At 38.9% G+C, this 23,973-nt stretch overlaps 1 protein-coding gene across 2 annotated transcripts; it reads left to right on the top strand.

Annotated features, from left to right (window-relative positions):
• Positions 1 to 8,556: 8,556 nt before the first annotated feature.
• On the top strand, positions 8,557 to 23,643 carry LOC110008474 (uncharacterized). 2 transcript variants are annotated; one of them, XR_016044866.1, is made up of 3 exons: positions 8,557 to 17,615; positions 23,281 to 23,360; positions 23,432 to 23,643. XR_016044866.1 is itself a non-coding variant. In XM_020676029.2 (2 exons), exon 1 carries the CDS (start codon positions 15,511 to 15,513, stop codon positions 17,605 to 17,607), a length of 2,097 nt encoding a protein of 698 aa, XP_020531688.1. In that variant the 5' UTR covers positions 8,557 to 15,510; the 3' UTR covers positions 17,608 to 17,615; positions 23,281 to 23,643. The 2 variants fall into 2 exon arrangements, 1 of the variants encoding a protein (XP_020531688.1); XM_020676029.2 differs by having other exon boundaries at positions 23,281 to 23,643.
• The last annotated feature ends 330 nt before the right edge of the window (positions 23,644 to 23,973 follow it).

The following is a 23,973-nucleotide window of genomic DNA, read 5'->3' as shown; positions in this document are numbered from 1 at the left end:
GCAGTGTTTATGGGTGAAACTAAGAGATCCTCCCTATTCATAGTTTTTAATAGTAATTAAGGTGGAGGATATTTTGGGAGCTGCAGTAGAGGCCGAGGTGGTGGATGTGGCCGCATAAGCCCCACATCTGATGAGGACAAATTAAAGTCCGCCCACTATGGGAAGACTCGACAAACAAGAGAAACATGTTGGGATTTGGTTGGATGCCCAAGATGAAACTTTCCAAGGGAAAATTCAGCGACAATCAGTGAAGGTACTGCCCCAGTTACTCAAGGGTAGCAAGATACTATCTCCTTTGAACCTCAAGAAGAGTTGGTGATTATTCCTAAAAGAGAGCTCCTGAATCTCATGCAGCAAGCTTCCATTCGATAGCCTTCTTCCTTCTCTAAGTCTCACATGGCACAATTAAAAATTTCGTATAAAAACCTAATTCCTCTTATTATTTCATGGTAGACCCTCATTTCATTTTTCTTTCAAGCGGCATAAGAAAACCCCTAAAGATTTCACCATACCCCCTCATCTCTTATCTCCCTCTTTTATTGACTTGTGATGATAAAATTAGCCCCATCAAATATTTTTATACCAGTTCAACCCAAAAACTTTTTTAATGGGTGAAAAGGGAAAAAGAGGGTTAATTTTTTTTTTGGGATGAAATGGTATAAAACGATTTGTTGGGGCTAATTTTTATGGTCAAAAGTCAATAAAAGAGGGAGATAAGAGATGAGGGGGTACGGTGAAATCGTTAGGGATTTCCTTATGCCGCTTGAAAGAAAAAAGGAAAAGGGGTCTACCATGAAATAATACAAGGAATTAAGGGGTTCTGTACGAAATTTTCCCTTATTTATATCTACATCAGGCCATCATATCTATATAAATAGCTCTGAAACCCCTTGGATTATTGACTCTGGAGCAACTGAACATATGATTGGTGTGACTGGTTTTTGTCCTCTTATATCCCTTGTTCTAGTCATGAATTCATTAAAATAACAGAATCAATTAAAATAGCAGATAGTTCTCTTATTCCAATTAATGGAAAGGGAATTATACGTGTGACTCCTTCTGTTAACTTGTCATCCACCTTGCATGTTCCCAGTCTTTCTACTAACCTTCTATGAGTTAGTAATCTCACAAAGACCCAAAACTGCAATATAACATTTTTCCCTTCTCCCTATGTATTCCAGGACTTGATGATGGGGAAGACATTTGGGAATAGTCTTGAAAATGGAGGGTTGTACCTTTTAAAGACTCCTGTTTTGTGCCTTGACTGCAGTAACCACATCTTCAATTGCTAATAAAGAAAGGGTTGTTTGGGCACACCCGACTTGCTCATGCATCGTCTTTTATTTTGCGTTCTTTATTTCCTAAAATATTTGAGTCTCTGGTTTAAGTTTAATTGCAATGTGACATTTGTGAGTTGTCAAAACATTATAGAACCTATTAGTATCAATAAAAAGAGTGATGTTCCTTTCTCTCTCATATACTCTGATATGTGGGGGTCCTTCACTAATTGCATCTATGTTTGGATTTCGTTTCTTTATTACATTTGTGGATGATTGTTCTAGATTTACAATTATCTATTTAATGAAATACAAAGATAAAGTTGCTAATCTATTCCAAGTTTATCACAAAATGATTAAAACTCAATATAATGCACAAATTAAAGTCTTGCAGTTTGACAATGGGTGTGAGTATGTGTCAAACAAACTCAGAGATTATCTTCTTGATCAAGGGATTGAGTTCCAAACAACGTGTCCATACACACCTCAACATAATGGTATAGCTGAGAGAAAAAACATACACTTATTGGAAGTCACCCGAGCTCTTTTATTGGGAATGAAAGTTCTCCAAATATTTTGGTTTGAAGTACTTCTCACTTCTGCCTTTTTAATAAATTGCACGCTCTCTCGTGTTCTTGATGAAAAATTGTCCGCTGAAATTTTTCATCCCAACTCACCCGTGTTCCTTGTACCTCTCAAGGTATTTGGTTGCATATGTTTTGTCCACATCCTTGGTCCAAAGAGGGACAAGCTTGATGCTAAAGCTGCCAAATGTATTTTTCTGGGATATCCATCTCATAAAAAAGGGCACATGTGTTGTGATCCTATTATCAAGGTCCGCTATATGTCCACGGATGTCACTTTCTTTGAATCTGTTCCATACTTCTCTATAGCTCATGAGTGCTCTCTTCAAGGGGAGAATAAGATACAATTTGGTGAAGAGAGCATATCACCTGTTCCCCGTCTTATTCCCACACCACTTTCAGTGGTTTATCTGATGTTTTATGTGAAAGGAATGGTGTGCATTTAGAGGAGTTGAAGACATATACCAGGAGGAAGAAAATGGTACAACTCGAAGTTCTAAGTGACCATCCTTTGAATTCTAATCAGGAATCAGAAACTGTTCCTGACCCAAGTAACTCTTTCACCCTCTCAAAGAATGCGAATTTGTACTTACCTATTGCAATTTGCAAAGGTGAATGTTCTTGCACTCAGCATCCAATAGAAAACTTCATATCTTATACTCCTATGTCCACCTCTCATTGTGCCTTCATATCTACTTTGTCTTCTGTTAGAATTCCTTCTAGTGTTGCAGAAGCACTTTCACAACCTCAATGGAAAGCTGCCATTGGTGACGAGATGCGAGCACTTGAGCAGAATAATACATGGGAAATCACCAACCTTTTTCAAGGGAAGAAAGTCGTAGGATGTCGATAGATAGTCACTGTAAAATACAAAGCTAATGGTACCATTGAAATGTATAAAGTAGGATTGGTTGCAAAAGGTTTTACCCAGACTCTTGGTATATACTACCAAGATGTTTTTGCGCATGTGGCCAAGTTGAACATTGTGAGGATCATTCTGTCAATAGTTGCGAACAAATCATGGTCACTCCATCAACTAGATGTTAGGGATGCATTCTTACATGGAGACATCCAATAAGAAATCTATATGGCCATGCCTCTTGGTTTTCAAATTAAGGGAGAGACAACAAAGGTTTGCAAGTGAAAGAAGGCAATATATGGACGTAAATAGTCTCCTAGAGCATGGTTTAAAAAATTCAGTGAGGCATTGCTGAAATTTGGGTTCATAAGGAGTCAAGCTGATCATACACTCTTTGTGAAGAAGATTATTGTTGGAATTACTGCCTTAATAGTTTATGTTGATGATATTGTTGTGATAGGGGATAATGTGAAGGGCATTGAGGATATTAAATCTTATTTAAGCGAGGTGTTTGATATAAAAAATTTAACACTCCTTGAGTATTTATTGGGAATTGCAATGGCAGGATCAAAGAAACGGATAGCCATCACCTAGAGAAAATATGTGTTGGACTTGTTTCAACAAACGGGGATGTTGGAATCTAGACATGTAGATACTCCAATAGAAGTCAATCATAAACATCATACAGAAAGGGGAGAGTTACTCATAGATCCTAATCAGTACCAATGAATAGTGGGCAAGCTTATATACCTCACAATCACTCGAACAGACATCTCTTATACGGTTAGCATGGTCAACCAATTTATGCGTGCACCACGTAAGCTACACTTTGATGTAGTGCACAGAATATTAAGATGTCTCAAGACTACACTAGGGAAAGGGATATTTTTCTCCAATCTAGGACATCCTGATGTTGCAGTTTAAGTAAATGCTGATTGGGTTGGTTGCCAAACTGATAAAAGATCCACAATTGGCTATTGTACCTTCGTTTTAAGAAACCTGGTTACTTGGGAAAGCAAGAAGCAAAATGTGGTGGCAAGATCAAGTGCTGAAGCATAATACAATGCAAAGCTCATGGTACAGGTGAAGTAATGTGGATCAAAAGTGTTTTTTTTTTAATTTGGGGTTTAAAGTTAAGCATCCCGTGACTCCATGTTGTGACAATGAAGTAGCCATTCATATCGCAAAAAATTATGTTTTTCATGAAAGGACTAAGCACATTGAAAGAGATTGTCACTTCATCACAGAGAAGGCTGCTGCCGAGATCATGCAAACTCCTCATTTGAAGTCTAAAGATCAACTTGCAGATATCTTCGCCAAAGCCGTGGGAAGGGACAAATTACATGATATCACAAGCAAGCTGGGCATGATTGATATCTATGCACTAGCTTGAGGGGGAGTGTTAGAAATAAAATGAATAAGATTTATTATATTTGATGGGCAGAACTGTCATTTATCTTTTGTTTAGTCCTTATTTGTCTCTTGAGATCTCCATGCACTCTCTTTACCTCTCTCTATCTCTCACACGCTTCTCTCTTTCTCTCCCTTCTTCTTCTTCTTCTTCTTCATCTTTATTTTCTTTCCTCTCTTTCTCTCTCTAGATCCTACCTAATTATTTTCATCTCTACTTTAATTTCAACTTAGAGGTCCAGAGTTAGATAGCTCAAAGTGGGAGATTGCAACACTACTTTCTTCCATAAATATCTAGTTTTGGGCACAGAGTCAATTCTATAACCCAGGTAAAAATGGGCAATGAAACCTCTGGGGAGCGAACGCAAATCAATTGGATTGTTATCCTGTACTTCAATAAGCTTGTCACCGCTCAGACTGTCTGGCTGACCTTTTCTTCCTTGCCCCCCCCTGCCCCTTTCCTGATGTGGTGGAAATATTTGGTCAGTCCATTTCTAAACTTTATAGCCAAGGTCCGCTTATCGGCTTTCGCACATCAAGGAATGGGCAGATCACATACCTGCATTACGCTGACAATATCCTGGTCTTCTTTGAGGACTCCACAAAACAAGTGGACGTTCTTTTGATATTCCTAAGGGGCTATTAAGTGGCATTGACCCTCAAGATTAACATGGCCAAATTTGAACTCATTGGAGTTGGACTCGACTGGCCTACCACACTTACCCTGGGACAGCGAATAGGGCATGCAACCAAAGGTCTTCCTTCCAAATACCTTGGCTTACAAGAGAGCTTTGGGACTCAATCATGTAGATATTTGGGCGCAGATTAGCTGGATGGAACTTGCCCCTTGGGGCAGAAGCATCCTAATCAAAGCGACTCTAGATCTACTGAATATTGCTCTTTCGTAAGATCCACTTGGTGTCATAGGTTGGTGTCTATGAGCCCAAAAGCATGGGAGGCTGAGTTATTCACTGGATCAAGCAGTGTAATACCGTGTTAATTGCAAAATGTTGGTGGTGTTCTGCCACTCTATGACATCAACTTTGGCAAGTGGTTGTCAAACAGAAATATGGCGGCTGGTTCCCCTAATGCGGCCCCAATGCCCATGTATCAGGAGCATGGCAGAGCATTTATACCAGCCACTTGGAGTTCATAAAACATATTCACTTCATGCCAAAGAAAGGTGACCAAGTCTGAGTCTTGAAGGGCACTTGGATTGGCTCCTCCAATTTACAAGTCTTGTTTCAATGTCTGTTCCGAATTGCCTCCTTACTTGATGCTAAATTTGCCCAAGTATATGAATTGCTAGGGGATACAACTGTTTGGAGCCTATCTTTCGAAGGCCCCTCACCGACACTGATTCACAAGATTTTGCTACTAATCTTGGTGGCATTGGCATTAAGTTTGTACCTATGGCAAGAGCGAAATTGCTGAGTATTTGAAGGGACCAAGGAATCAGCTCAAGTTCTCTTTGACTGAATCAGGACAACTACCATTATCTGAGTAAAGACTATAAAGGAAGTCAAGGGCTATCATTTATCCGGCTTCTTAAGAAACTGGGACTCCATTATACCATCCACACCATTGGGACTTGCAAGATCCTCACATTGGCAAACGCCTCAACTATTGCGGATCAAGCTCAACAAAGATGGCTTCTCCCTTGGAAACCTTGGCTGCACAAGTCTTGGGGGGTATCTCTGGGAACAGTCAAGGAAATGCATTAGCCTCTTATTTTAATTACCTTGGCATCACCCACTCCACAATGGCTGAGGCTATGACCTTGCTTGAAGAATTCAAAAAATACAATCCCTCTCGGGGTTATTCTCTTATGGTTGAAGGGTATTCTATAAATGTTATCCTTTGGGTCTCCAACTTCTCCCCTGCTCTGGGAGACTAGAACCTATCGTAGACACATATGTTCTATATGCAGGCACCTTTGAGTCACCTTTCCGCATGTGTTGAGGTAGGCAAGTTCTGCAGCTGACGTGCTGTCAAAGAGGGCGACGCTAGAGGGCCAACACCACAGCCAGATCAGCTATGAGGCTTTATGGAAGACTACTCAATGACTACTCTACACTTACGCCATCCTATCCTACACCTGCTCTCCCTTCTCCCTCATGTGCATCTTGCCTCTCTTTCCCTATGTAATCCCTTTCTATAGCTCTCTTCTTCACACTTTCTATCCTCTTTATTTTTGTAAGCCTCACTGCTCTCAATAGATAAACATATGTCTCTGATTTGGTGCCCCCCTTTTTAGTAGATGATTGTGCACCAGACGTGTAGGCTGCCTTTTTGAATGTTTTTGTACTTTATAGTAACACGAGTTTACTATTCTCAAAAAAGATATATTTCTCTTATCCCTAAGATTGAGTGCATGTTGGCTATTAAGGATTTCTTGCAGATTAGCTTGGTGGAGAACGAAGTCAAATCCTTGCCAATGACCTAGCCATTAGATTTATGTGTTGTGTCAGACTGTACTGTATTGGTCTGCCATGGAGGCTTCATTCGGAACTCATAACCAATGATTGCATATGCTTGATGAACAAGGAGAATTGCTGAGTGTACTGATAGAAATTGTTCTTGAAGAGGCATATGAAAAAGTGGATTGGAAGTTCTTGCTTACTTATCTTCAAAAAATAAAAAGTTATATTGATTACTGGATGGGCCACCTGAATGGTAATTAATTGAGTAGATGATTATAGAGTGCATCTCCAGTGCCCTTTTTCAATCATGCTCAACGGATTACCTATTGTTATTTTAGGAGATCAAGAAGCCTTCGACAAGGTGATCCACTGTCTCTTTTCTTATTTACCATTATTTGGGGAATCCTTGAGCCATATGATCGTTACGGCTGTCGCACTTGGGCTTGTGATAGCTTTCCCTTCCCTTTGTGGTCAATGGTTTCCCACTTACAATTTGTTGATGACACTATTTTGTTTTGTGTTGCAACTTCAGCTCGGGTTGCTAATATGCAGATGAACATCATATTGTTTGAGTTGATCTCTGATCAGAGAATCAACTTCAATGAGGGTTCTTATTAGGTGAACTTGTAGTCTCCTTGGCTGCATGATAGAAACCTCTACCTTGTACGTACTTTGGCCTCTCTGTTTGCCAGTAATGTCCTTCTAGACCTTGTGATCAGAAGATGCAAGCACAGGCTTGTTCCTTTGAAGGCTCAATTTCTGTCCTTTTCTATAAGGATCCCTTTGATCAAGAACACCCTACCTAGCATTCTGGTCTATTTTATGCCTCGTTTCGAAGCTAGGAAGGTTGCAATGAATAGTGTGGAGATGAGATTTTCATTGACTGCTTTGAGAGGAGGGGTGGGAGGTAGGAATGTGATGTACTGTTGTTCATCCTTTAGAAGAAATGAGATGAGGCGGTTGATAGTATTGATACATTATGTAAATTAGGCTATTGGATGCGTCAGAGCTAGTATTTATGCCACAATCTAATAGGGCATGAGATACCCATTTGGCATTTTCATTTATTCTACAAGGAGAGTTGGAGAAATGCCTTGCAGTCTTGATGTAGCTTACCGGCACCACAGAAAGCTATTCATTGTAAATAGCTAGCTGCTCAAGATGAGGTCCTAACAAGTTATGGCTTGCACCATCATGGTCTCCAATTTCTTGAGAGGCTGAGACTCATTGTTTATGTTGGAGTGAGTAGGAAATGGTGAGTCATCTTTTTTGCATTGTCTTGTGCTCATTAGGTTTGTATTCATTCCTAGACTTATTTAAAATTAGTTACGGCATGCCCAAGGTTTAGAAAAATGGATCGGTGACTCGGATCGCCCATACGGAAATCTTGTCGAAAATGACAGATTGGCGGTCCGGCCGAGTGAATCGGTCAATTAAAAAAAAAAGGTAACCAAAAAATTTGATATAAAAATAAAGGCCTGTTTTGGCCGGTTTAATGATAGAACTAGCCGATTCTGATAGAGAACCGGCCGGTTCATAGTTGGAATTGACCGGTTCTCGATATTTGCTGAGAACATCCACTGTTTGGCGATCCTGTTCGGGCAATTCCGATCTGCCGTTTTTTAAAAACCTTGGTCATGCCTAAGTCAGGATGGTATTTTGCAGTGCTTGAAAGGATGACTTCTTAGGAAAATATCTTTGTTGGTGATCCCTAAGGACTTGTTGAAGGACCTTAACATAAGGAATTCTCAGGGCAGAGAATTCAGTGCTCAGGTCTTTGTGACGGGATTACGGATTTGGTCATCTTTTGGGTGTTGGCTAGACCTAGATTTGAAGGGGTAGGGCTAGGACTGCATCTCTAATTGGTGCGCGACAACTTTTAGGATGGAGCATCATGGTGAACCTAACCCAAATTGGTTTCCAACTTTGCCTAGTTCCATTAAGCTTAACTTTGAAGGTAGCTCTTTTAGAAGGGATTGGAGTATTTAGGAATTGTACGTACATGTCCTGAGGTCTTTTTCTGGTTCCCTGAGGATCCATGACTCTTCAAAAGGAAAGGCACTTGTCCTATTAATTGGGCTGAGGATATACCCATCTTATTCTTGCCTCATTGAGGGTGATTGCCTTAGTGCCATTTGCTAGGAATCAATTGAATCACCCTTTCCTTGGCGCATGATAGACACTATGGAGGAAATCCTATCTTTGAGTGACACCATTGGCTTTACACTCTACCAATACCTATAGACTGGTGAATACTCTGGCAAATAGGTTGGTGAGGGGTGGGCTGGCCTAAGCACTATAGATTTAGGAGATATAGGGATCCTATTTGGAGAGGGTTCCCCAAGCAGGTCCCAAGCCCGGGTAAAGGAGGAGGCTTGTGTTAGGTAGGGCAGTCAATGTAAAACTTTGTCAACTCTTGTCATGAATCCTGAACGTATGTTATATGCTCTTGCTAGGGCGTTCCTTGTGTCTTACTGAGGGTATGGCCCTTGATAGAGCAAAATGGCGGAATAAGATTCATGTAGCTGACCTCAAATAGTTGGGATAAGGCTTGGATGATGATGATGATGGTGATGATAATCTAGGGAGGGTTTCCTCTTGGCACTTGTTACCATACTCCTCTATTGTTTTCTAGCTACTTATCCTTCCTTCCCCTTGGGGTATACGTCTCTGATTGCATGTATTGTCTCCTTAGTCAACTTGATGTATATCTCATTCTCTTAATTCAATGTTAACTATTAACAGGAAACAAAAGCAGATACCACCAACCTTGTAAAAAACTGTCCAATATTAGCCATTGGATGAAACTTTAGTGTCCTAGGATCCTGAAGACAACCTTTTGCTTCCCTGTTGCTACATTAATCTCATCAAAATTTTTATTCTGATTCCTATTCATATTATTAACGGTGAGAAGATATAGTAACAGTATTTGAATGGAAGTGGACTGGTGAGATTCTTGTTACCCCCTGACTTCATATAGTAAATGCTGATGGTAGACATTAGTGCTACTTCATCTCTCATCTCTTAAATCCCTCATGATTAGTGCTGCATGCTTCATTTCTCATCTCCTGAAGAACTCTGCTTCGCTTGGTAGGTTTCATCTCTCATCTCTTTAATGATATCATTACAGTTGGAGAAGGAAACAGAAGCAAGGAGAGGTGGCTTCTGTGATCAGTTGCAATATGGAGGAGCATGATGCTTGATCCAGTCAAGTTTTGGCATGCTCGAGTATGAGGTGCTCTTGTTGGGGCAAGATATACTGGATCCTTGTTTGAGGTTAATATTTCGATTGTGTGCACCTACAGCTCATCTACATACGAGTTATTGGCCTTGCTGTTAAATTTGATTGTGCAAGAAACTTGTGAGGGTGGATTGGCTTCATGGAAGGGTGGAGACATTCAAACGGAGATTTTGTTTTTTGGGTAGTTAAGTGGAGTTTGACATCATGGAAGGGTTCATCTCCTCTCGTTAGTTGTGTGGATTACCCTTACTAATGCAACATGTCCAATATTCTGCGTTTTCCCATGCCCCTTTTTAAGATGCCAATCTCAGTTGGGCATAGACCTGAGATCATCCTGATTGATTTCCTTTAGTTGGGGATGGAGGGAGCCAAAAAATCCACCTTCTCAAGTAGGAAACAATATGCAAATCAAAGAGAAAAGGTGGGCTAGGGATTAGAAGGCTCAAGGATATGAGTGTTGCATTGTTGGGCAAATAGTGGTGGAGGTTTGTTACTCAAGATGATCACCTATGGAAAAGAGTTATCGAACAAAAGTATGTCATAGGAGACTTGGGATGGCTGTTTGAGGGTGCAGCTAGTGCAAGGGCCTCAAGGGCTTGAAATGCATCACCTCAGTGGTTTTCTGCAAAGATAGAAGATTGTATTCTGTTCTGTAAAGATCGATGAATTGGTGATAGGTATTGAATCTATGCTGCCTATCCTGTTTTTGGTTGCTAGTGACCAGGATTGCAGTATACTGGAATCCTATGGTGTCTGCAGGGGACGCAGTCTGGGCTCCAAGGTTTCATATGGACTTAATTGATCAAGAAATACAAGAGTTGAATATTCTGGTGACCCTCCTCAATTCTCATTTGATCCCTAGTCATATAGCGATAAAATGGTGTGGAACCTGCCAAATCAGGGAATTTTTCAGTTTCCTTGTTCTATAGACATCTATTTATAGGTCAATCCACCTCGGCGGTGGCCAACAAAGCATGGGTCACTTCATTCTCCCCCAAAGACCAGCCTTTTACTGGTTACTGTTCCACCACAGGATTCTCACCCTGAATTACTTACAGCAAAGAAGAATACAGTAAAATAAAGTTAGCAAACTGGTGTATCAAGTGTAAAGGAGCATGGAAACAGCCAACCACATATTCCTTCATTGTGATTTGGCTGGCTGGATCTGGGCCTCCGTATACTACTCTTCCACACAGTGCCCCCCACCCGAAGGGATACCTTCAAGAGTTGACTCACTGTCCCTCTCCTGACTTCTGGGCTACTCCTTTGGAAACTTCTATGATGGACCTGGTCTGGACCATTTGGATGGAGCGTAATAGAAGAGTGTTTGAAGGAAAAGTATTATGGTTCAAGCCCCAGTGGGCAGATTTATGTCCACCGTTATTGGATGGGTTATACTACAGAAGGAATTTACATCTTTCTCCTCCTCTGATTTCCTATGAAACTGGTTTTCCATTGCGCCATTTGCTCCCATGAGTATTCCAAGGTCCATAGACTGGTTCTTGCCTGAACCAGGTGCCATAAAATTGCGACTTGTGTTCTTGTGGTGATCCATGTAGGGCAGGCACAGGGGGTGTATACAGGAATAGCTCTTCTTCCATTCTCCTCTCATTCTCAGGGCCTTAGGCCAACATAACTGCAACTGTGGCTTAAAAAACAACCCTTCTAACAGGGCTTAAGCTGTTGCAACAATTGTGGTGCTCCTCCTGGTGGAAGGTGATTCTATTAAGTGCTATCTAGGAGTACCTCCTTGAAAAGGATTTTTTTTCCCCAAGGAATGCTTAAGCTTCTAATGAGATTTGTCCTAGTCAATATGTGATTACAAATATTTTTCTTATTTCAAGAAACAAGAAAGAAAAACCAGTAAAGATCTCACTAGAAGATTGAGCATGCCTTAAGAAGGAAAATCCCTTTTCTTCTAGGTCCTCCTAGATAACATTTATGGCGTGTTTGTTTCGTGGAAGAGGGGGACTTTTAAAGAACTCTCTTCCACACACTTTGGAAGCCATTGCTTTCATAGTTTAGCATGGAAGCAGCAGCTTCCACAAAGCATGTCAAATTGATGTTGTTTTGGAAGCCGTTGCTTGCTTCCAAAACAACATTGTTGTTCTCGCAAACAAATGCGGAAGTACTACAATTGTGGAAGCTGTTGCTTCCACGAGCTAAATCAATGGCTACCCTCATGCTAAATCAATGGACCTTTGACCCACAAGCATTCTAATGCAAGAGGCTTATGATTGACCCATCAAAGCTAGCCAAGAAGTAGATAGGGTGATATGCTTATTTAGGATTGCAGTTGTGCCTTTCAACGACAAGTCATATCCAGCCAATTAATTCTGGCAATGACTTTTGCCTACCTATCATAGGTACCAACACAAGTAGTGAAGGTTCCCGCTCCAGCACATCCACATGCCATGCCAAAATAAGATTCCAAACAAGACAAGTCAATGTGTATATGCTATGAAGAATGAATTTGTCAAGATTAAGGCCCTTGCCTTTAAAAGCTTGGCCTATACATCCACTGGCTAATAAACTTCACTGGACACAACCGGCCTCGACAGGCTATTCGTAGACCCACTCTGGCAGATGCGTCTTGGGACCAAAACTCAAACCAGTCATGTGGTACGGATCCCACTTTACAAGCCTCAGCCCAAGGCCACAAAACCAAGGCTAGAATCTTAAGAGTGCACTAACGCATACTGTCAACCTGCGCTACTTACTGAGCCCACGCTGAAGACCTCGTTCATCATGACATGTCATAAGATGCTCTAAATCACATAGAGCCCAAAACTCCCATTGAAATTGAAAAATTTGAAGAAACATGAGTGCCTATATAAATAACCCAAATAGAGCCCAATATAAATAGTCATGTGGGGTACAAGAAATAAATGAATAATCAGAGCGAAAGACCTATAAATAACCACGAGTCCCAACACATACAACTGGGCACGAAAGATGGCCCTTGCCCATGAACTTGGCAGCCACCAGAGTATCTGATTCGTCAAACATGGAGGCAAGCGAATGCCCTTGCAGACTCCCTCACAGAGAAGGGTGCTGATCGCACAACCCTGGCATCTCTCTGTCAATCCTTAAGGAGTAAAATAGGAATCTTAAGGCACCCTAAATCCTGTCCTGTATGGCACTATTATGGGGCCTGAACCATGAATTTCTTTGTTCTCATTGGGACCAAGATTAATTAGAAGACATGTCATCCTTTGTGATAAGCTAAATTATTTATTTCTTAACCATGGATTGTCAGTTCTCTTTCCTTTTTTTCTTGATTATTAGATGTTTGGTCCAACAATTTGCTAGACATCAAAAATAGTTCTTATAAGACTAAAACACTCTCACACTAAAAAAACCATATCTTTTTGCTATTTGTCATTTCATCATTTTGGATTGTCACTAGTTTCAATATGAACAAATTTTGATAAGAAAAAGTCTTCAAATTTTTGTTTGCATAAACTTTGGGTTCAAATAAATGTGAACCTGATGAATATCTATCTAAACCGCATTTACTCAGATTTCTGATATGTCCTAAACACTTGATGTTCAATCTGGAAATGAATTAATTTCTAATTGAGAGGGTTTTCTGCAGATACTGATTATCTATATGTTTCAAAAGGGAAAAAATACACTATACAGGTAATATATTATAGCTGTATACTTCCCTTTCTGAGACCTTTGTTGCACATGGATGCTGGAGATAATCTGTACCTCAGCTTGAAAAGCTGACATCATCCATCAACGATGGTAGAGTCCATTTTTCACTTGCCACATGTGTAATAGACTCTCCTATTCAAGATCTTAGTTCTTTTGTTTGTAATCCTGAACAAATATTGGAGGTTCACAGTGTTTCAGTTGTATGCTCAAATTTGAGGGATGGAGGTTGGGAGACAAACTTTTTTGTGTTCCTAAGAAGCATGGTTTAAAATTGTGGTATCCCGATCTATTTATCGGTGAAACTATTTATGGGCAGGTGACTGAATTAACTGAATTAGTAATGTGTTTGCATGGAATCCTTGACATGTGGAAGGCCAAGCAAATTGGGAAAGGGTTTCTTCTACAACATCGATCATGGTAATTAGCCTAATTTGATCCTCCTATATTTGTACATCCCATGCTGGTTGCATGTGTGGTAAAATCGTACACTATATCTATAGTTAGGCAATTATAGAATGAAATCCCATTGCTGGGTAACACTCCTAAAAAGGTAATTGCTGTACATATATATACAAAGGTTACTTCACATTTCAATTGGTTTTTTACTAAAGAAAAGGAATATATTAAAGATTATGATATCTTTAATGTGTTCATGCATAGGCATTATTAGTGGTGACATAAATAATTAGTATTAGCTTTGGTAAATAATAGTTGGGTCCCGACTTGTCAATGCACAAGAAGTGGCAGCTGCTGTTACACATATAGACTGATTTCTGCTAAAAACTAGAGATAATTTCGTGAGCTTCATCTCTCAGAACGGGTTGTGAAGGACTGGAGGGTGAAATCTGATTCTGAATAATCCTTGTATTTTGCTTATGGTTTTTCCCTATTATCTAAGGTTTGATCTATTAGATTTGTTTTAGTACTTTAAGTTCGTTCTGAGGTTCGAGGACCAATTCGACCGAGTAATTATGATCTTGTGGTATGATGCAAATATATTTTACATACTGGTGTTGTACAGTAGTGGATCAATAGTGAAATCAGATAGTCCTAAGATAGTTGTAAATACAAGATTATATAAATATAGAAATATAATATGAAGAAGATGAAGTATTACCGATTGTGACGTTGTGAATATATGCATCAATATGCTGGACGCATATGTTATATGTCCCATACGAGCTACAATAATATTTATGGTTGTGGTAAATGGGATACTTGTGTCTGTATCCCTATTGGGGCATCTTAGACCTTGTGTACCAGTTATTTTCGTTGCTTTTGTTGTGGTTGCAAGCACATTTTTCTGCGAACTATTTCAAAGACTTCTGGCTTCATTTGTGGAGCCCCCATTTTTAAATGACACTGAAATATTGAATAGAATTTCTGATAATTTCTTCCTGGGCCAATTAACGATAATGGATCCTGTAGATCTGCACCATCGGAATATCCCCCCCCTTATTCCCTAATGGTGGATGGTGGAGAACTCGAGATTAACTGTAATTCTTGATGAGCAACAATCTAGTTGTCATGGTTAATCTCTTTGCATTTGTCGTCGTTTATCGTATGGGCGATACGACGATGGTGTATCATAAATCATACTTCTGTTCTCTATGGTATTTTCACTATAAGGTAATTATTTGTTTATTAGAGTCTGATCTTCAGCATGTGGTTTGCCATTTTAATAGTTACTCTTTACTTGCATAGGATCATCACTGTCCAATCCGTGGATTATACAGATGAAGAGTGACCTCGGGCCAGTCTGACTCGGTCTCCATGACTGTCGATTCACATTGATTGGACGGTGATGACCTTTCACATTGATTGGATGGTGATGGCCTTTTTTTGGTAAATTGGACCTGTCATTAAAAGCCTCTGAAAAAATATTTAATGTGGTCTATAAAATTAGAATATATATCTATTGTAGAGTGAGAGAGAGAGAGAGTAAACCTAACTTTTTACAGGCCATGACCCACTTACTTGCAGCTTTCTCTCACTTTTGAGAGAGAGAGAGAGAGAGAGAGAGAGAGAGAGAGAGAGAGAGAGAGAGAGAGAGATGGATTCTCCATTTTGCAACCTTCCAGATGATATGATCAAAAGAACCCTTGCTGCATTGCCTGTGAAGTCCATCTTTAAATTCAAGACCGTATGCAAATCATGGAAAAGGTTACTCTCCTCTCATCACTTTTCCATGATCCATTCAATCTCTAATTTCAAATATTTTGCTCTCTTTGTCCATCATATCGACGATGAGCCCCAATTGGTCTATGTCGATGCTGGCGACATCACCAGTCCTTCATGCTATAACAAAACAGAGTTTCAGGATCAGGACCTCAGATTGGTGGCCTGCAATAGTGGCATGGTGTGCTGCATGTTAGATTCGGATAGCGGCTATTACTTTGCTGTTGGGAATCCCATAATCGAAAAGGAGTTCATCCCTCTAACAACACTCGAACTTCAAGTGCTTGATTTTGGATTTTTCTTTGACCCCATTACGCAAAACTTCAAGATATTAGTAAAATTCAATGCTGACATAGATCCCGATACCCATTGTTCTATTGCCTTTATTATGTTTGATTCATCGATTGGGAGATGGAGGTCACCGAGAAATCTAAAACAGATTCAACTCTATGACCTGTCGTTGTCAGTTTGCATTGGTACCGATTGCTATGGAGTTTCTTTAGACAGACAAAGTACACGTATCCTAACGAGTTTTGACATGGTGAGAGAGGAATGCAAAACAGTCCATACTCCAGTAAGGCTTGAGGATGATTGCTTTTACACAATCCATGAGAGGGATGGCAGTCTCTGTCTAATTCAAGTCACAAGACATGTGCAAGCACGAGCACGGATTTGGATTTTATATGAAGATATGGAGTGGATGCCTGTCGTGACAGCTGATTTGAAGCAGTTGGGCTTGAATAAGTTGGCGCAACTGGGGTTAGGGCTCAATGATTTTTTCTTGAGTCCGGAAATTTGGATCGGTGACACATTATTTTTGGGCGTTCATGTGACAGATGAGGTACTTTTGAGGAGTTCACGTAGCTGGAACTTGCACGTTGATTATGATATAAAGAGTGGTCAGTTAGGGAAAATGGTCACTGATGTTGATATCCGCTCTGTTGTAATGTATCAGCCCTCCATATTCACTTGCAAGATGGAAAAGAATGGGATCTGTAATTTTCAATATTTCTCCCTCTTTATCCATTATATAAACGATGATCCCCAACTGGTTTATGCTGATGCTGATGGCATTACCTGTCCTTCATCCTATAACAAAATGAAGTTTCAGCATCAAGATCTAAGATGGTTGGCCTGCAACAATGGCATCGTGTGCTGCATGTTAGATTCTGATAGGGGTTATTACTTTGCTGTAGGGAATCCCATAACCGAAAAGGTGTTCATCCCTCTAAAAAAATTTAAACCTCAAGTGCTTGATTTTGGATTTTTCTTTGATCCCATTACACAAAATTTCAAGATATTAGTAAAATTAAATGCTGATATGGATCCCAATACCCATTGTTCTAGGGTCTATATTATATTTGATTCATCAATTTGGAGATGGAAGGCACCAAGAAAAAAAAAACAAATTCAACGGTATGACCTATCGATGTCAGTTTGCATTGGCACCAATTGCTATGGAGTTTCTTTAGACAGAAACCAAAGACGTGTCCTAACGAGTTTTGACATGGTTAGTGAGGAATGCAGGACAATCCATACTCCAGTAACGCTTGTGGATGACTGCTCTTATAAAATTCAAGAGAGGGATGGTGGGCTGTGTCTAATACAGGTAGCAAGAGATGAGCAAGCACTGACACAGATTTGGGTTTCATTTGAAGAGACGGAATGGGTGCCTATGATGAAAGCTAACTTGATGCACTTGGGTTTAAACAATTTGGAGAAACTGGGATTGGGTTTTAATGAGTTTTCATTGTATCCAGAACTTTGGATCGGTGACACACTATTTTTGGGTGTGTGTGTTACAGAGGAAGTACTTTTGAGGAGTTCACGTAGCTGGAACTTACACGTGGATTATGATATAAAGAGTGGCCAGTTAGGTAAAATGGTCACTGATGCTGACATTGGCTGCATTGTGATGTATCAGCCAACCCTATTCACCTGCAAGATGGAAAAGAGACAGAAACTTCGGTAGTCAAAATGGTAGGCTTACTTCCATTACTCTTTTAATTTTTTTTGTTCTAATGATTAAATGCATAGAAAAATTTGGTGCATAGCTTTCTTAAGTCTTGTTGTCTTGGATGAATAGCTTAAACTTTTTCTGCTTTCTGTTTTCTTGCATAAGTATGCTGCCTATAAACCTCAACCTTTGTTTTAATGACAGGTGCCTTTAAAATTAGATATTAGTTCTTGAATTTCCATGTTACTAGAGTGTAGGTGACAATTGATGGATTGGCTGTTGCTATTACTTTTTTGAAGCTTATATTGTTGGCACTTTGTGTTCATTGGTTCGATTTCTTTTGTCGGAAATGTTTGATTCTTTGGAGCTTTTTGTCTATTTGACATGTTAGTTTGTTAGCCATGTTAAGTTCTTCCATGCATAAGTGGTAATTGACCATTGTAAACTTTTTAAAAATGTTATTTGCAAATTTTATCGATTATGTTGGTAATGTATTGCAATGCATTTGATTGGCAGCGAAGGGTTGATTCAGGATATCCCAAAGTTTCTCATATTAATGACTATCTCACATTTGATTACAGCTAATTTAATTTGCAGATAAAGAAAAATGTTATTCGCATCAATAGGGATGTAATTATAAGGTATATGTCGTGGAATGCTTCTAGAAGGTCAAAATTGCACCAGGATGTATGCTTGGTTGATCCAAATCTCACCTCGAAGATCTCGAGATCTATGCCCTGTACTTTTTATGGATTTTCCTAATTTAAGGTTTTCAACCAAATCATGGTCAAAACCTTGATAAGGGATTTGGTGACTAGTTTTAGGTGTGGTTTCTTTCTTTTCTAGTTTCGAATAAGGATTATGTTTTTGTATTCATTTTTTCTTTTTCTTTATTTATTTATTTTTATTTGAATATCTAGAGCTTAGTTTCCTCTTTTGTAATAGGAACTTTGTTTCTTAATTGAAAAGGTTGCCAAGTTTCCTGACTACAGTTTATATAGCAAGTCAAGTGTTGCTTAGAATTCCAAACAAAGGATTAGGGTATGCTATAACTACATGTCTTGGGCCGAATACCACGAAATGAAGTTCAGGAAATGAATAAAGAGTGGCTTCTTTAAACTTAATTTTTGGATTGCATCAATGGGGTGTTGATTTCTCATCATCTTAAAGTGCTGATTCTGCAAGAAACACCTAATGGTGCCCACTCCATATAAAATTTAGGTTTTCTTCCTAGTTCATGTGCAGTGATTCTATGCAAGTCTAGGGCCCCTACTCTTTCGTGGTGCTCATAATATGAAAACCTAATATTGTTTGCCGTCGAGTCTATACAAATTTAGAGAGCCTTCTCTTTCAAACAGCCACTACCTCAACAGTCCTCTTGGTCATCCCATCTGCCATTCCCTTATAAACACTAGTATGTTACTTTAATCACTCGCCAACCTAGACCTACTTTGGTAGGCACCATTCCTTGGTCGTACATTATATGTTGCTCTTACTTTATTCAAGGTCATAGTCTTACTTGAACAGCTTTATGGATGAAAAATTGACTGCCTTCATGGGATCTGATGGTGGACAGTTGCCTGGTTCATATAAACCAAATGGGTTTGCCAGATTAATTGCTTGTTTCATTAATATGGAAGCTGCTTTTTATGGACTAAAAGAAAATTTTCAAGGAAAGGCCTCTTATAATGTCTGCCCCATATGGAGGTCCTTCAATAATGAAGATCCAATTAATTTTTTAGCATGTTTACGTTTAATATTTACTTTTATTTAGGTAGTTATTGGATATTTTTACTTGTCATATTCAAAGGACGTGGTGTTTGAAAATTCCTTATTTAGGTTTTCTATTTTTTAAAGATACCTAATGAATTCCTCTTTGATATAAAAATAATCTTTAATAATTGTATGAATTAGAAACGAAGTTTCAAAATAGATAAATCATTTACTATTGTATTTTCTTCTATTATTTGGGGAAATTTATGCCAATATTCTTATAACTTGAGGAACTAAAAACATCTCCCCAATATTTCATATTTTACCCTCATGTCCCTTTTTTGTGTTCTTTATTTTTTTCCTGAAGTCCTCCCGGTTCGGAATTTCAAGCTCCCAATGGGTTCTTCTTCTGTAACTGGGCTCAAAAAAAGAGTGGAGGAGTAGTTTGGAGCTTTAAGTTCCGAACCACCCTTTCTATTAGCCCAAAATGAAAAAATGTGCTATGCTTCTGTGGGAGCACATCCTACACTAAGTCCCACAAAGAAATACATTTTTAAATTGAAAGTCAAGATTTTCTCATTTAAAAATAATCATGGTACGATTCTAAAATGGACCTAAAAAATTTTATATAAAAGAAATCATTTTACTCGAGGGAGAAATCACACAATGTGCTCCTGTAGAGCACTTGGAAGAAGGAAAACATTAGGGTGAAAAAGTGTGGGGTGCATTTACCCCGATGACACTTTCTTTGTTACAGGTGCTTCTGTAGGAGCACACTGTGCACTTGCTCCCTTAGGTAATAAATTTTTCTTGATCTAAAATTTTTGGGATATAGTTTAAAATCAGCCAATGATTATTTTCAAATAAGACAATCTGTATTTTTAATTAAAAAATACATTTTTTTTAGAGACTAGCTGTATGATGTGCTCCTCTAGGAGCACAACAGACATGTTTTTACTTGGAGCTTTGAACAGCTCCTTCACTTCCCCCCTCCCCTCTCTTTTTTTAAGCAAAGGACTGGTTAGAAATTTAGGTTCTGAACTGCCCTAGTTACAAAAAAATCACTTTAGAACTTCAAGTTTATAATTGATCTCTTAGACTAAAAGAAGACCATGGTTCCGAACTTGAAGTTCTGAACTGAGGGTATTCTGCGAAAAAATAGAAAACACAAAAATGGGACATGAGTGTAAATATAAAATATTATAATGGATATTATTGATTGATTTTTACTTCACTACCAGAGGACATGAGGTGTTCTAAATTTTTTAGAATTATTTATCTAGGTTTTAAGTTTTCAGAAAACTAAAACACCTAATAAGCACTTCTTTGATATATTTTAATTAGTTGGTAAATAAAATGAAAATACAAATCAAGTACCCTAAATATAAAGATTATAGAATTTAGGGATTTTTTACATTAAGGAAACACATATACTGTCTTAGCATTCCTCGATTATTGGGCTGTTGTATTAATGCCTCCATTAATGGAAGCCCTACCATGTGGAGCGCTCTTCAGCCCACACACTTTTTGTTTTGTTTTTTGACATTTATTCCTGGTTAGAGGCTTTTTATGAAGTTCTCTTTCTTAGACTTTCTCTTTGTATTTCTCAAGAGAATCTCTCTCTCTCACACACACACACATTGGGACGACTGTATTCAAGCTGCCGACCTTAGCATTGCAGCCTTTTGCCCTAACCTTGGTTGTCTATCTTTTCTTATTTTTTGATGGCCAATCTAGGATCAAACTTAGTTGGAACTATTGTAGCCCTGGCACCTTAACCACTATGACTGCGTGGCAAACCTTTAGGTGTGGTTCCCTTCATGCAAACTAACCTTGGTTGTCTATCTTTTCTTATTTTTTGATGGCCAACCTAGGATCAAACTTAGTTGGAACTACTGTAGCCCTGGCTCCCTAACCACTATGCTGTGTGGCAAACCTTTAGGTGTCGTTCCCTTCATGCTAACTTGCAATCTTCCTCAGGTGGCATATTTGTTCGAAAGCCCAATTTCCTTATGGGTGCTCGCAGATGGGATATTTCTCTACCCAAAGGGTGCATATTCCTCATGCCTTCACCTCTGTATACAATTTAATGAATGAGCTCACAATACAGTTGAGTGAGTCCCAATGAGGGAAAACGTTGATGATACTAGCTCATATTCTTTGTCCTTTTTTTCTGTTTCGTAGTTAGGTTGTTGTTTATAACATAGACTATGGTATTCCAGGTTTTATGCCCAAAGTCCTATGCCAAGTGGCTGAACTCCATTTTCCTCTCCTTTTCTCTTGTAATGTATTTATGGTACATGCATGATGAATTAATGGCTGTATAAACTGCTGGTATTGCTGGTGAAAGTTGAGTCTTGTGTGCTCCCGCTCCATTCTATTTTGTGTAAGAGAAGACCGTCCCTTTTTCTTTTGGGATGAATCGGTGGGTCCAATTTAGGAATGCTACTTTTTTAGGGGGTGTTTCATAGATGCTTTGTAAATGGCCCTCCGCTATATGTGTGGTACTGACACTCTTAAGGGGGACCTGTACCAGTTACTCCCCCTTTTACCAAACATGCCACACTTGAGTGTTGGATCCGATGGCATTTTCCCTGAATCAACCGGAGGAAATATACAGTGTTGTGGAGAGCGCAAGCCCAGCTCACACTTTTCTCTAAATCAACTATGGCTTTTTAGTTATTTGAAAAGACATCACTTTCAAAGAGTTCCCATGTAAAATGAAGAGCCTTCTTTGATGACCTTTATGGATAAGCTCTTGCTCACCATTAGGCATTTTTATCTAATACTACTAGTACTACCATTATTACTAGTGAGGGATATAATACTAACACACATTTCAAGAAAAGGAAAGGAAAAACTATCATGTTTATTTTTGCATTTAAGGATGGGATTGGGCATTTCAAACAAATATATGGTTAAAAATTTTAAATCTAAATTTAAATGTCACAAAAATCCTAAAAACTATTAAATATTGAAGTAGTATCAAATGAAACATTGGCAATTTAATGCAATTTGGACATTGATCTTACACAAGTTCTTATCCAGATTCCTCTCCATTGTCTTAATAATGGGAAGATGTGATCCGAAGGGGAATGGAGAAAACCTTCTCTCTTTCCCAACTAGCATGTATTTACTTGGGCAAAGGACTAACTTTAAATGAGTGAATTTCACATTCTCATTGGGAACAAAAAAGGTTTGTATCTATGGTAATCAATTTGTGATAGTATAGGTGGTGTCTTCCCAATTCTGTGATTTAAGTTTCTTTCCTGAATTTCTTGATTGTTTCAAAACTAAAAATACCATAGTTTTGTTTGATGAAACATAACTATTATGATTTCATATTTCTATGGAAGTTCTGCAATACTTGAGACTCAATTGCTAGGGGCAGAAAAAATTAGGTCTCACAAGACAAATTTTCTGATGCTGAAATGTACGTTATTTTTCTGCAAATTCATCCATCCTGTGTATCAATTCACATTTGTCCATCTTCGAATTTTGGACTGAACCAAATTTGAATACAAAAGAATTAACATGTCATTTCTATTTTAAAATTCGTAGAAATTCATTAATGCAGAAACTATAGAATTGTTAAAGAAACTTTGGTGATTAAACTGCGTTCTAAACTCTAGAATTCCTTAACCTTTGTTATTTCACTGCAAACTATTATCGAATACCCCACAACTCCAAGTGCTACATGTGAATTGTATAGCTATGCACGCATTCCCTTCTACCACCTGTCACTGAGGATGGATGTTGGTGGAGATAATTCGTACCTTCATTCAAAAGAAGCCATTGTCCATCAAATCGAGGTATATATCTTCTCCATTCTCTCCATTGATGGAGAAAGTGGAACGGGCGCTTGCATGGCTATATCATACACTTTGTTTGTGTACTACCCAGGACTCAATTGACCAATAATAGGATGACAAATTTGATATCAGTTTGGTGTAAGGCTCTGAGATGTATTTGCAGGTTCTCTTATGGGGGGTGAGAGGAGGGAGGAAGCAACATATATTAAGGGCATCTGAGGGAGGTAAGGGCATCTGAGGGAGGTATGAAGCAGGCTGACAATTATAGGTGCAAGGGAAGAAGAAATGTGCAGAACAGAGTGTTGCTGGTTGAGGATGCCACAAAGGCGAAAAACTTACCGATAAGAAATTTGAACTGTCGCAATGACTAAATTAAATTTGTTTCCATAATTGATATGGACTAAGTTTAAGTTCAAGAGTAGAGTAGATAGCCATTTAGTTCCTGCTTTTTATAGTTAAACCTGTTTGTTTGAACTATCTTGGTCATTACTAGTGTGGAAATGAATAAAATTGGTTTGTTCTAATCGAGAACAAGAACAATCAGAATGCATCATACCCATTAGTGATATGTTATGTTGTGGAGTCTTAATTATGGTTCATAATTTTTCGTGCATATTTTCATCATTTCATTGTGTGACTACCTTACTTTTGATCGTAGTTAAGGGAACTGTGGGGCTAGGGTGGCATTCCCGCTCCAGAACCTCGATCCCCTTGTTCCTCCTCGGGATCTCGTAGGGATCCCGGTTTTTTGAATTTTGGGATCTTGCTCCCAAATAAAGGGGATCACGTTCCAACCATTAGTGGATTCCAGTACTATTTCAAAATCGATTCTCGCTCCCATCAAACATGGTCCAAG

The sequence above is a fragment of the Amborella trichopoda genome, chromosome 11 (genome assembly GCF_054954075.1).
Source record: "Amborella trichopoda isolate Santa Cruz 75 chromosome 11, AtrichopodaSantaCruz75HAP2 v2.0, whole genome shotgun sequence".
NCBI lineage: Eukaryota > Viridiplantae > Streptophyta > Magnoliopsida > Amborellales > Amborellaceae > Amborella > Amborella trichopoda.
The sequence above is the reverse complement of the archived record's forward strand: the minus strand, read 5'-3'. Positions and strand labels throughout refer to the sequence as shown.